A 13,647-nucleotide genomic window follows, 5' to 3' on the forward strand; every position below is an offset into this window, starting at 1 on the left:
GAGCACCAATCAGAATGTACACATGGAAGACGACAACCCTCACAGCCAATACGAAGGCTAGAGGGCGGTGCCGAGTCCTCGGGTTCGCTCTTCTGATTTAAACCTCGGCTGCGGGGCGGTTAACTGAGGTCTCGGCGCGTGAGCAGGCTGTGCGCCTGCGCGAGTTACGGGACACTAACGGAAGCCTGCGGAGCTTGGCTAGCCCGGACTCGGTGCGGCGAACGGACCTTGACGGGGCAGGTAAGCCGGCAGGCGCTGGAATAGGGGGCGCACGGGCCCGGGAGTGCTGGTTGCCCGCTGCTGTGGAGAGGTCGGGTTTTGAAAAGCGCTGAATGGGAGTTTACCCCCGGCGGGGCTGGGAAACGCCTGAGATTCCTGCTGAACCCAGGTTTACTGCTCCCCAAGGCAGGTGTAAGCTCTGTCGTGCCCTTGGCACGTCTGAGCCCCTCGAGGTCACCGTGGGCGCCCACTGCCTGCCTGGTGGCTGCAGCGGTTGCATGTCGGTGGCCCAGAGGGCGGCGGGGGGCGGTGCCGCCGAGGGAGCCAGGTTCCCCGGAGGCCGCGAGCATCCGAGGCGACAACCACGCCCGGGGCCAGGTGGGTACACGATCGTCTTTGTTGTCTTGCGGGAACCAGAGTCTTTCCAACCCCTGGTTACGTCCTTTGTGAACTTCTGGGTGTCACGGTGCGTGCACCTCTCTCCCTAATGAGTTAGGATAGTGTGGAGAATCGAAGAACCCTACCTATAGTCCTACCCCAGATGAAAATACACTTTTTTTCGGATTATAAAGTTATACAGCCCCGTTGTTTTTAGAAATAAATTCAAGAAGTACGAACGTACTTAAAAAAAAAAAAAAAAAAAAACTAGATAATCTGCAAAATATAAGCTGCTCTATCTTCTATGTGAAAGTTTCTCCCTAAGTAAAGGGAAAGGCTTACCAGGTCTTTGTATTAAAAAGTAGAATTTACAGTTACCTGTGGGCATTACTACAGTTTATACTTATTTACAAATATCCATCTTCATACATTCAAGAAAAGGAGAGTGCATAATTTAAATGCAAAGAAAACATGTTAATCACTGAATATATAGTACATATGCCATTAAAAAAGAAGACAAAACAAAACAAAAAACAATAAAAAACGCTCTCAGGGCTTCCGTGTTGGAGATCTTCATAGCCCGGGCAGAGTCCTATTTCATTTCGGTCCCTGCTTTATTTAGCTATTCTGTAGGTAGTTTTGTATTGCATGAACATTGAAATAAATCGTGTAATTCTTCTCACAGAGTACCATTTTATTTATATATGTATCTTACATATAAAACATGTTATATATCTTACATATAAAACATTGCATGTTATATATTCATATATAATGTGTACAATCTCATTTAAACCTCACCACCTATTGGAATAATTCCATTTTTCCAGTGAAGAAAGGAAGATCTAAGGACTATTTCTATCAGTTATTAGTCCCTATCTTGAGTCAGAAGCTGAAATTCCCAAATATTACTTCAGATAACTTAGGTACTTTTGCAAAGTTACATTTTGGGATTCATCATTGCTTCATCTATGATGATTGTCCAAAGTTTATGGTAACTACCAAAAAATATCACTAAATTCTTACTATACTAGATTTTACTTAATATATTAAGACCTTGATCCTCTAACTCCCTTGCCTCTATAGAATCTCCCAAGCATGGCTTTTAGTGTTTTTTGTCCCATGTATCATTTCTGTAGAGTTGATTTTTTGTGTGTTTTTTGTTTTGTTTTGTTTTTAGATTATATTTATTCATTTGACAGAAAAAGAGAGCACAAGCAAGGGGAGTGGCAGGCTTCCTGCCAAGCTGGGAGCCCAACTCAGGGCTTGATTCCAGGACCCCGGATCATGACCAGTTGCCCAAATGACTGAGCCACCCAGGTACCCCTAGAGTTGATGGTTTTTGTTTTTTTTTTTCCTTTTTAAGATTTTATTTATTTATTTGACAGAGATCACAAGCAGGCAGAGAGGCAGGCAGAGAGAGAGGAGGAAGCAGGCTCCCTGCAGAGCAGAGAGCTCCATGCGGGCCTTGATCCCAGGACCCAGGGATCATGACTTGAGCCGAAGGTAGAGGCTTTAATCCATTGAGCCACCCAGGCGCCCTGAGTTGCTGTTTTTTTAAATAGTGATTTCATAAACCGTTTTCTTTCCAGGTTTTTCTTTAACTTGAAAACTAATGGCAGTAGAGGTACAGTGAAATAAGGTAGGAAATTGAAAAAACGAAATGTTTTCGTTTGTCCTTACATCAGAATTAAAGGAGAAAGCAATACTTTAAGAACATTCAGGGCATTATGAAATGTTGGTAAATCAGGTTCCAAAAACCAATGACCTGATTCAAAATCTAGATGACCTGGATTGTACAACTGGCTAGTAAGAATAAAGCTTAGTTATTTTGTACCACTATTTTCCCATCTCTAAAATAAGGATCTTTTCCAGTTTCTACTCTCCTAGAATGTAAAAGCTATGATGTGTCGTATTCAGTATGACAAGGTCACTTGACTTTTCTACTATTTTACATTCTAAACCTGAAAGTTTTTCAGTGAAGTCTTGTGTCTTTGGCCTACCCACTACTAAGCTTCTGTGGCACTTCCACAGCATCAGTTAACTCTGTTCATGTTAATATTCTTTGTAATTGTCCAATATGTTGTCTTAACTAGCAGCTTGAGGGTATAAACCATATTTGTATCCCTAGAGTTTTGAACCTAAGTAGGAACAGTTTGTTGATTGGTAAGACTTTGAATCTCGAATATACAATATAATTCATAAATGTACAGAAGTGTTACACTTTACAGTGATGAAGATTGAGGCAAAAGGTATATGAGTTCATTTGATTTGATGTTTATTATTTTAATGGCTAGAAGTTCTAGTGTATCATTTTAAAAGAACTTTGAACTCGAGTAAATACTGGTGTTAATATTCTGAGGGTTACTTAACCAGCTTTGAGAACAAAGCCCCTTATTTTCCTGTCCCTTGTGTCTTAGATGTGCTTAAGTCTGAAACCTAGTGTTATCCTGAAAGCCACCCTACTTTTGAACCTCACATTTACTCAACCATAAAACGCAGTTTCTCCTTTCTTAATTTCAAAATTCATCTACTTCTTTCCATCTCCTTACTATAAATCTGATGTAGGTCATCATCATCTAATTCCTTGATTATTCTAACTGGCTCTCCTACCTGGTACCACTGTCTTGCCCTCTTCTAATCCACACCATAACCAGAGCAGTATTTCTGCATCCCTGCTTGTATTTTTTTCCAGTGGCCTCTCAAGATAAAAATCTAAGTTTTTTTCAGGAAGCCTACAGGACTCTACAAACATGACCCTTGCTCCTTTCCTAAACTATGCTCTTGTCAGTGTCAAGCCATACTCCTGTATTTACAGTTACTTGCAGGTAAAATGTTGCTCTCTCTCATGCTTTATACAAACTGCATCTTCTGCCTTGGACACACTTAAAGTTTTGCTTCTTTATCCCAACTTTAACTGGCTCTCCCTTGTTCTGCAAGATTTAGCTTGGAAAAATCTCTTTTTAAGAGTTTTCCTTAAACCAGTGTGCCAGGGGGTGGTAAACTCTATGGCCTATTTTTATATGGCCCATGAACTAAGCTAAGAATATTTTTTTACATATGTACAAGGTTTTAAAGAAGAAAAATATGGGGGCACCTGGGTGGCTCAGTCAGTTAAGCATCTGGTTTCTGCCCAGGTCCTGATCCAGGGTCCAAAGATTGAGTCCCACATAAAGCTCCCTCTCCCCGTTCCTGCTGTTTGTGCTCTCTCAAATAAATAAAAATCTATTAAAAAAAAAAAAAAAGACTCTAACCAGGACTGTTTGTGGCTCACAGCACTAGACTGATAAGCCTTGTAAGCTTTATTCACTTAGGTCACTTTCATGTCATAGTGTGACTTTTGTAAACAAATGTACCAAATATTTAACTAAATTTCTTACTTTTAATTTCTCTCTTAAAAAATAAGACACTCAGGGGCGCCTGGGTGGTTCAGTCGGTTAAAGCCTCTGCCTTCGGCTCAGGTCATCATCTCAGGGTCATGGGATTGAGCCCTGCATCAGGCTGTCTGCTCAGCAGGGAGCCTGCTTCCCTCTCTCTCTCTCTCTGCCTGCTTGTGATCTCTGTCTGTCAAATAAATAAATAAAATCTTAAAAAAAAAAGACACTCAGGCAAAGCTCTTTTTGAGAATTCAGATAAGTAGTGAATATCTCATTGGTTTTTTAAAAAGACAGCATAACAAATTAGACACTTACAGAATCAGGCTTTATAATAAACTTGAACACAAGGCACAGGTTCCCATGTGTATGTAAACTCTCCATTTTACAATTGCTCTTTGCATCTTCTGTCTCTTAATCCTTTTGGGGAGGAATGAGAATGTTTGAACTCTTATTCAGGCTAAAACATCTTTTATAGGGCTTAATAGTCTTTGGGTTTGCAGGGGGATGGTTTTTTTGTTTTGTTTTGTTTTTTCGAAGAACTAATCATCTGAATTTTAGGACTTCAGCACATGCTTTGTTGTATTTCTTTTCTGTTCACCTACCACTAGCTAGTTCTTGCCTCCTAGATCCTGTTAGAGTTAACTGATGCTTTTAATTTCTGTATCAACACAGACTCTCTTTGTTGGTTTCTCCAAAAGAGTATTTTCTTCTTCCATTGTATCATCACAGTCCCTTTTGGCTTTTGTTTCTTCCTCGTGGAATAAAGGTGGGTGCTCGATGCGTCCCCTACGTACAAAATGCTGGATCCGGGATTCTAATCCTTGGCATTTAGGACGATCCATTAGGGGTTTATATGTGCGCATTTTCACTCCTTCTACAAAGGCACTGGTCTGCTTTATGACAGAGGGCTTAACATTTCTCCATTCTATCACTCCATCCATCTTTGGTCCTATAATATATACAATCAGATATTACATGGATGCATACCACAATAGAATCACCTCCAAATGTTATATAACCTTCCTCCCCCCATAGCCCATATAACTTTAGTTCTAGTAAGTAATTGTATCCTAGGATTTTCCTGTCATACCTGTCCCACAGGGTACTGCAATGGAGTCCAGTCCTTGTAGCATGCTATACAACATGTGCGTTTTAACAGCATGATTAGCCCATAGTTGTTGTAGATGGGTAACATTGAACTCCTGAACCTCCCGGTCATAAATCCACTTGATATTTTCAAACTTACAATCATACAAGACTAGAGGAAATTCTACGGCCATACTAGAGAAGAAAAGAGGTAAGAAACAAGGGTGTAAAAATACACAGCAGCCATCTAACAGCCTTGTATTTTAAGAACAAGGTTGGGGGAGTAGGTAATTGGGTTAAAAGGAGGGGGGGAAACGTCATCAGTATCAAGTAAAAGATAAATAAAAACGATCCCTCACCTTGAACAACTTTATAATTAAGAGAAAGAAAAAAACAACAAACCATAGATCAACTAGTTAGGCTTGATCTATATTAGGGTAAATTTCAGTGGTAACAGGTCACCTACAAGTGAGCTGACTCGTTAATTTTCTATGATATGAAGGAAAAAGTAGATTTCACTGCTTAGGAATGAACTGTTGGTTGATATGACTTCAGCCTGCTCTTAAAAGAAAAGTCTGACTATTCTTTCCATCTTTCCTACCATTTTCAACACTGAAAATTAGGAAAAATTCAAAAGTACAATAATGTAGAGCAAGGAAAATTTAATATGAATAGTTGGAATCCTTACCTTCAGACTTCACCAGAATCTAAAAATAATACCTCTCAGCATAAATTCAGGGGAAAAAAATTTAAAAATGAATGTTACTTTATTTAAGGGGCCTGGTACCAACACCCATTTCCTACTAAAGATCGCCCTCCTGCATGTTTATAACATTCTACAAGATAGATTAAATTCTTCATGAAGGGGCACCTGGGTGGCTCAATGGGTTAAGCCACTGCCTTCCGCTCAGGTCATGATCTCAGAGTCCTGGGATCGAGTCCTGCATTGGGCTCTCTGCTCAGCAGGGAGCCTGCTTCCCTCTCTCTCTCTCTCTGCCTGCTTCTCTGTCTACTTGTGATCTCTCTCTGTCAAATAAATAAATAAAATCTTAAAAAAAGAAAAATTCTTCATGAAGACAAAATAAGTGACCTAGTTAATCAGACAGTTGTTGGGAGAGGAAGATATGTTAACCTTTAGTTATATAAAATGTTTAACATATTTTTAAAAATTCTAAAGGCAACAGTTTTGGGTTTTTTGTTTTGTTTTTAACTTACCTGTACTGCGGTTTCTGGGGGTTTTTCTCTACATTCAGGAGCTCATCAATAATCTCTGGCTTCTCCATTCCTTGGCCAATCAGAAAAAGGACAGCCATCATACAGCGGACTTGATGATAAAGGAATGCCTGGCCAATCACTTCAAACTGACATAACTGGAAAGGTTCTTGCCATGTCCCCTCATCCAGGGTCTGGCCCACTAGCTGTACTTGAGCAGACAAAATAGTCCTCTGAAAATTTATAACTCCATTGGCTACATCCATTTTACATAAGTTCCTAAAATCATGTGTGCCAACGTACTTCTGAGCTGCATGGTTCATGGTTAAAATGTCTAAATCAGCACGAGGGAAAAAATAGCGGTAAGTCCGCTCCAGACAGCTGAACCTAGCACTGAAGCTAGGTTCCACAGGGGCCCAGGCCAGCACACGGATGTCTGGAGGGAGTACCCGATTGAGAATGTGGGTATAGCGAATCTCTTTAGCAGCATCGTAGACGTCATCTTTTACATTACAATCCTCTGAAGCCCTGCCCTTCAGAAAGTGAGAACGAAGGTCGAGAGAAATCACCTGTGGAATTAAAGAAAGATGTTTGTTTTGGAGACACAATCTGAATTCTTAATATGTAACACCTAGAATATGTTGGTGTTGCTGGCTTTGAGAAAGAACACAGTGGCCCTTACCTGTCCGAAGGCACTAACTCCTTTGTCTGTTCGCCCGCACCGGTGATAGTTGGACGTCTGTCTGCTTTCTACTAGTCGAGTCTTTGTTAGAGCCTCAAACAGTTTCTCTTCAATTGTATTGTTTGTGTTCTCCTGACTGGCAAAACCCTGGTATCCCCAGCCCAGATAGGCTATCTTTAGGGCTACATGTCTTCGACCATGAGCACTGAAATCAAATGCACGCTTAGCTTTTCCAGCTGCTAAAGAATTTTCTCTCACATTTGAATCTTTGTTGTTAGCCTGTTCTTTTTTAAGCCTTTGTACCTCCTGCTCCAGTTCTTGCACTCTTTTTAGGAGTTTCTCAGTCTGGGTTCTATCTATGTCATTTTCAGCCATGATAAGACAACCAACCCCAGGAATAAAGGAATCATACAGGTCCACTCTGCCTGAAAAGAGAGTAAAAGGACACAACAGTTTCAATGTGAATTACTTTGGTGATGTCAGTATCATTCCATTATGTGCAAATAGTACCTAAGATTTAATTTAATGCCTAAAGGATATATTTTGCTTCTGTCCAGGGAGATAAGAATTGGCTTAATTATTGTGGGTTGATCATCCACATTCTTCTTTTCCATCCTGTCTGGCCAGTTCACAGGCAAAAAGGAAGGTGGGAGATTAAGAAATAGTGAGCTGGCGTTAAAGTTTAGTCAGAATTTAGGGAAAATGTCTGTAGATCCCATTTCTCTCTCTCCTTCATTAGCTGAGATGATTTAAGGACTGATGTTACTGATATTTCTTCCTTAAAACATTTCCTTCTTATTTTTCATTATACTTGTCCAATCTTTCTAATCATAAAACTGATTATAAAGAATATATGTCTACTCTTTTTCTACTAACTTTCCAATAGTTCAGATAAAATTAGTAGCTTGTATGTTCTAACATCTAATACTCAGTTCTGTCTTTAAAGGTGCTACAGTAGACTAGCCTGATTGATGAAACTTATCAATGATTGTACTTCATATTAGAAATAAAGCCTGAAGTCAAGACTTCCCCACTCTAAGCAATTTTGATGGCAGAAAAAAGGTAATAAACATCACTAGGCTTTTTTTTTTTTTTTTTTAAGTAAAACTGAATTTATATTTTGTAACTCTAGCAGTTAGTAGAGTCAGGAAAATGTAATTAAGATGTTGAAATTTCTGCTGTATTTCAAAAATATGGGGACGAATATACTATATCCTTAAATCTAGGACAGTGCTAGACAATCTATAACTGACAGTCACTTTAGTTATGGACTGTCTCCAAATCCCTGCTAAGGCCATGTTATCTAATTCTTGGCAGCTCATTTAATTTTTGGCCTTGAAGAGTTTCTTGTATCTATGATGATTAAAAGTTTAAATACAAAAAAAAAAAAGGAACTATAAAAGTACTAGAAGAAAACCTTTTTTATAGTTTTGTAATGGGAAGAGCATTTCTAAGTAAGATCCTGCAGAAGCACAGAAACTGCAGAAAACCAAAAAAAATACGACTACCTAAAACACACACACACACACACACAAAACTTGAAAGCTGGACAAGCAAAAAATAAAATCAGAAGGTAAACAAACTAGGAAGAAAAGTAATTACAGCAAAGGGCTAATTTGCTTAGTACAGAAGTATTTCTATGCATATCACTGCTTTTCTGATGGTTTTGGATTAAGTCACTCATAGTTAAAAGCAACCAAACTGCCTGAGTTAGACTTCCTACTCCACCACTTACTAGCTGTGTAACCTTGGGCTAGTTATTTAGCCTTTCTGTGCTCCATGTTACACATCTGTTGAAAGTAGATAATAAGAGTACCAGTTCCTCACAGGTGAGGGATTACATGAATTAATAAATGTTAAGCACACAGAAGAATGCTGGATATATAATGTGCCCCTCTAAGTGTATGTCTGTTAAGGATTATGCCCCATGTCATGTAAGTCACAAGTTTTTTGTTTGTTTTTTTAAGATTTTATTGAGAGAAAGAAAGTGTGAGCAGGTACAGAGATAGAGAATCTCAATCTGACCCTGGGCAGATGAAGGCCCTGATCTCATGAGCCAAAACCCAAGAGTCAGATGCTTAACTAGCTGGGCCACCCAGGTGCCCCAAGTCACAAGCTTTTTTAATGGCAGAACTCACTTGTCCTGTCCTAGGAGCTACTAAAGGTAGCAGGAACCACCAGGCATTAGAAGGTGGGAACAAATAAGAAGAAAGTGGAAATGAAAGCAGATGATGGATTCTCTGCAGCTGAGTTAATCTTCCTCCAAACTATTACCATTTTACCCTGTACTATAATCTACATTTTATAACTCTTAGATTTATGATTCCCTTAGCCATTCTTTCTCCATCTGACTACAATAAAATAGTACACAAAAAGGGAATGAACAGTTTAAGAACTGGGAATTACAGAAATCTGGTCGGTATTTTTTTCTTGCAGAAGGTCCTACAGTGAAGGGGAGCCAATGGAGGAACTCATGGGACTCGATGGACAAAAATGGGCCAATATGGATCCAGAAGAACGAATGTTGGCAGCTGCTACAGCTTTTACCCATATCTGTGCAGGGCAGGGTGAGGGAGATATCAGGAGAGATGGCCAGCCCATCCAGTATGATCCCTACAGTAAAGCTTCAGTAACCCCAGGAAAGCGACCTGCTTTTCCTATGCACCTGCAGTACCCACACATAGAAAGTAATGCCACTTCAGAAACAGCCTCCGAGGCCTCCCAAAGACTCCGAAAGCCAGTGATGAAGAGAAAGGTGTTGCGAAAGAAACCAGATGGGGAAGTATTAGTGACTGATGAGTCGATTATCAGTGAATCAGAGTCTGGTACAGAGAGTGATATGGATCTCTGGGACTTAAGACAAAGGCTGATGAGTCTACAGTGCCATGAAGAGCGGGAATCCCCAGCTGACATTTCACAAAAACTTAATCTACCACAAGAGTACCAAGGAATTTCTCAAGATCAGCTCATTTGCTATCTACGAAGAGAAGAAATGGGCCCTCCGGCTTACGAACAAGACCTGATTGTTGCCAGCCGACCCAAGTCCTTTATCCTCCCAAGGCTGGACCAGCTGAACAGAAACCGAGGCAAGATAGACCGGGTAGCCCGATATTTTGAGTACAAACGAGACTGGGACTCAATGAGGTTACCTGGTGAGGATCATAGAAAGGAGTTACGCTGGGGTGTCAGAGAGCAGATGCTTTCTCGAGCAGAACCCCAGTCCAAACCTCAGCACATCTATGTTCCAAACAATTACTTGGTGCCAACTGAGAAGAAAAGATCTGCCCTTCGTTGGGGTGTTCGTTGTGACCTTGCAAATGGTGTCATGCCCAGGAAGCTTCCCTTCCCGCTTTTTCCTTCTTAAAAAAATTTTTTAACCTCTTTTTATGGGATTGTTTGGGGATAACCCCTTTCTTTATCTCTGTCCTTCTATTTAAATAGAAACAACTAACTTGAAAGCCCATGGAACCTTATAGAGTAAGGACCTCACCCATCACTGGTCTTTCCTAGGTCTTTATTACATTGGTATCAAATACCATTTCAATTCCAAATTACACTCAAATCCATTAATTGTAAGAGAAAGCCACAGATCTACTCTTCCCTTTGTCAAGATAGCACTGTTCCTGTTCTATACTGTTTTTAATCTTTGGCCAATGTGAGCTGCTGTTTTTAAAGTTGCTGGGCATTAAGCTTATTCATTAAAGAATTGGGATTTTGTGAACTTGATCTTAGTTTTACTTATTAATACTTCCCAAAGTAAGATAATCTCAAAACTGGTCATGACTCTGCCTCCAATCATTCTCCCCATCATACTCTCACCATGTGAATATCAAGCAAAAGGAAAGGAACAAAAAACTCCTTTATGTACACAATCCTAAAGGAATGAAGAAAAGTAACAACATATTCCATTACTAAAGAAACATAGTAAATTCAGAAAATTTAAATGCTTTTTAATCGATACTCAATAACCGTATTATATGCCATACAGGATTCTAACCAGTTTTATTTCAGAATTACTTCAATAATTTATTGCCCTCCCAACTGTCACTTCTAGAATACAGTGATTTTTACAATTTTCCACTGGGATTTTCTTGCAAATTATGCCTGTCACTCTGAAAAAGAATTTACTAACATCTGAACTAGATGTAGACACAAATACTGAAATGAACATGGCATATTTGGGTATGGACCAAAACACTAATTCTGTTTACCTTAAATTGGATCTATTCTTGATGCTTTTTTTTTTAAATTTTTATTTGACAGAAATCACAGTAGATGGAGAGGCAGGCAGAGAGAGAGAGAGGGAAGCAGGCTCCCTGCTGAGCAGAGAGCCCGATGCGGGACTCTATCCCAGGACCCTGAGATCATGACCTGAGTGGAAGGCAGCGGCTTAACCCACTGAGCCACCCAGGCGCCCCATATTCTTGATGCTTCTAATCCAGTGAGGAATATCTAAAATCTGGAGGTTGTGTTTTAGCACTTGAAGCCATTAGAGTGAGAGCAAAAATAGTTAGCTTGTTCAAGGGAAAACAGCTATGTAAATTAGAAATGAGTAACTGACCATGACCATTACTACCCGCTAAAATATATCTTCTCTGTAATATTTAAGCTACATCATTCAGTTCCACTGCAAAGCATTTATTGGGAAAGAAATTGTGACTCAAAGATAGATGTAGAATATGCTCACTGCAAATAAGTAAAAGCCGCAAACTCTCCAACAATAGTGAAATGATTAGATAGAATATTAGCCATTGAAAATAAGGGGAAGCTAATAAAAAAGTGCAAGTTAAATAAAAAAGGCTGTAAACTATACGGTCGCAGACGTGCACATACAAATCACAAGAAAAAATCAAAATGTTGTGGGATTAAAAGTAGTTTTTATACTTTTAAAAACTTAAAAGCCACATTGCATTTTTATATGCAAATTACACCTAAGACCTACCTCCTTTATATTATCTCAAAGCCTAGTAAGTACCAACACAAAAAGTTTCCAGAGATCACCTAGTTTAACCATTATTTAACCAAATTAGTCCAAAGGGCTTAAGCAGGTGGTTAAGATCTGTGGCAAGAAGAGGACCTGAGCCTACAGAGCTTCCTCCAACAAACCGCATACCCTAAGCCGATCTAACGCTTGCAAAGGGGCTGCGGAATTACAAGGAGGGAACTGGTGCGTGCGCTGAGAATCGACTGTAAACATCAGCTATCACTGGAGTTTCAATACATTTTTTTGAAAAATTTAAATCTCAAAATATTAGTAACGGAGTAAGAACGCATTTTCAACGATAAACCTTATTTTTAAACCAAAGAGGGAAGGAGGAGCAATAGCCAAAAGACCAGGAGACACGCACTTATGACCAGTAACAGTGAAAAAACAATCGCGTGGAAAGCAATCTCCCAATTTGAAAAAACTGGCCACGCCTCCCTCCCCACATACTACTGGAATCCCGACCTCTACTAGTATTTAGTTTTATGAACAAACAAGAGACAGCTGAGACTTCAAGTCCAAGGGCCCTCTAAGAGTCGAACTAAGTTCCTACTGTTGTGAGTTTCTGCCAGAGTTTCAAAAAGCACCAGATACAAAAACAGGGTCCTAAGCAAGATCCCACTTCCTCCTATCAGTGCTTTGAAGATCAAGGTATGGGAAAGGGGAAAAAAGGTCCAGCTTTTTGTCCGTTTATCCGTTCCTCTGTATAACCCAAAAAAATAATTCATCCCCAAATCCCCTTACTTACCTTCCGGTTGTCGACCACGCAGCTTTTAGCGAGACCGGAAGCTGTCTCTTAGCGTCTTCAGCGCGCGCTCCCAGGGTCTCATGGGAAATGTAGTCCACCCTGTGGGAAATGTAGTTCCAAGAGAGCGAGGTGCAGGCTTGACGCTGAAATCTGCCTAATATTTTCTAGTTTGGCCACTCCTTCTCCACCTCCAACAAAATAGAATCTGGGGTCTATGGTAATACAAGAATAAAAGGATAAATTCCAGTGCGAAATAACGGAAAAGCAGTTTTTCAAATGTCTGCGATCCTTATATAAAAATTAACATTAAAGAACCCGGCCCGATTTTATACCTTCGTAACTTAGTAGAAAGTTATCATTGTGAGACAAAAACATTTGCTACTAGAATCCACATGGGAAGGCTGAAAAGGAATTTGATTAACCTCAAAATAAACGATTGAGGTGCCCGAGAGTGACTCAACGGAGCTGGGGAGTCTTGCTTTCAGCACCACGGAGAGATCATAACTAAGTTTTTGGTTTGTGGGGTTCTGAAGAGATGCTGATCCAAATCTCAAGATTCCAAGCAGAAAACTGAAGTTTAGCAGTCAGTAGTACAAGGAATCTGTGTCCGATTATGCAGATACGGGTAGGAGGTAAAGGTTGTACCGCAAGGAAAACAGTTATCTCAGGACTGCATTAGCAAAGAGCACATACCAGAATTAAAATTAAAGCAAGCCGGTGTGTGGAAACATCACAGGTATTAGAACAGGGACAACAGTTAGAACCTGAACAACCTTACTTCCTTTCAGCATCTTTCGCATTTGAATTAATTTGTCAGCTGAAACTCACCATTTCTGACCCTCTACTGTCCTATGAAATTCTCTGGTCTTTCTGACATCATGTAATGTATAAGCGGATATTTCGGGGAAACAGCAGGAGTTCTGGAAGCCGGGAGGGGGGAGGATCCGGCCTCATCGCCCGG

At 40.0% G+C, this 13,647-nt stretch overlaps 2 protein-coding genes across 7 annotated transcripts; one reads left to right on the forward strand and one right to left on the reverse strand.

Moving 5' to 3' along the window:
• Positions 1–102: 102 nt before the first annotated feature.
• Positions 103–10,675, forward strand: HYLS1 (HYLS1 centriolar and ciliogenesis associated). Of its 5 annotated transcripts, none has more exons than XM_082683915.1 (4): positions 104–240; positions 1,778–1,917; positions 7,901–8,016; positions 9,391–10,675. In XM_082683915.1, exons 3-4 carry the CDS (start codon positions 8,003–8,005, stop codon positions 10,316–10,318), a joined length of 942 nt encoding a protein of 313 aa, XP_082540041.1. In that variant the 5' UTR covers positions 104–240; positions 1,778–1,917; positions 7,901–8,002; the 3' UTR covers positions 10,319–10,675. The 5 variants fall into 5 exon arrangements, with proteins under 5 accessions (XP_082540042.1, XP_082540043.1, XP_082540041.1 ...); XM_082683913.1 differs by lacking the exon at positions 1,778–1,917 and adding an exon at positions 2,190–2,239; XM_082683916.1 differs by lacking the exons at positions 1,778–1,917; positions 7,901–8,016 and adding an exon at positions 2,190–2,239 and having other exon boundaries at positions 103–240.
• PUS3 (pseudouridine synthase 3) lies at positions 4,278–13,638 on the reverse strand. 2 transcript variants are annotated; one of them, XM_082683895.1, is made up of 6 exons: positions 13,515–13,638; positions 12,687–12,898; positions 6,955–7,379; positions 6,276–6,841; positions 5,065–5,255; positions 4,278–4,923 (listed from the first exon to the last, which is right to left on the reverse strand). In XM_082683895.1, the coding sequence occupies exons 3-6, from the start codon at positions 7,327–7,329 to the stop codon at positions 4,613–4,615; spliced, it is 1,443 nt and encodes a 480-aa protein (XP_082540021.1). In that variant the 5' UTR covers positions 7,330–7,379; positions 12,687–12,898; positions 13,515–13,638; the 3' UTR covers positions 4,278–4,612. The 2 variants fall into 2 exon arrangements, with proteins under 2 accessions (XP_082540021.1, XP_082540022.1); XM_082683896.1 differs by lacking the exons at positions 6,955–7,379; positions 13,515–13,638 and having other exon boundaries at positions 12,687–12,746.
• Positions 13,639–13,647: the final 9 nt, after the last annotated feature.

The sequence above is a fragment of the Mustela nivalis genome (genome assembly GCF_964662115.1).
Source record: "Mustela nivalis genome assembly, chromosome: 9".
In the NCBI taxonomy this organism is placed as follows: domain Eukaryota; kingdom Metazoa; phylum Chordata; class Mammalia; order Carnivora; family Mustelidae; genus Mustela; species Mustela nivalis.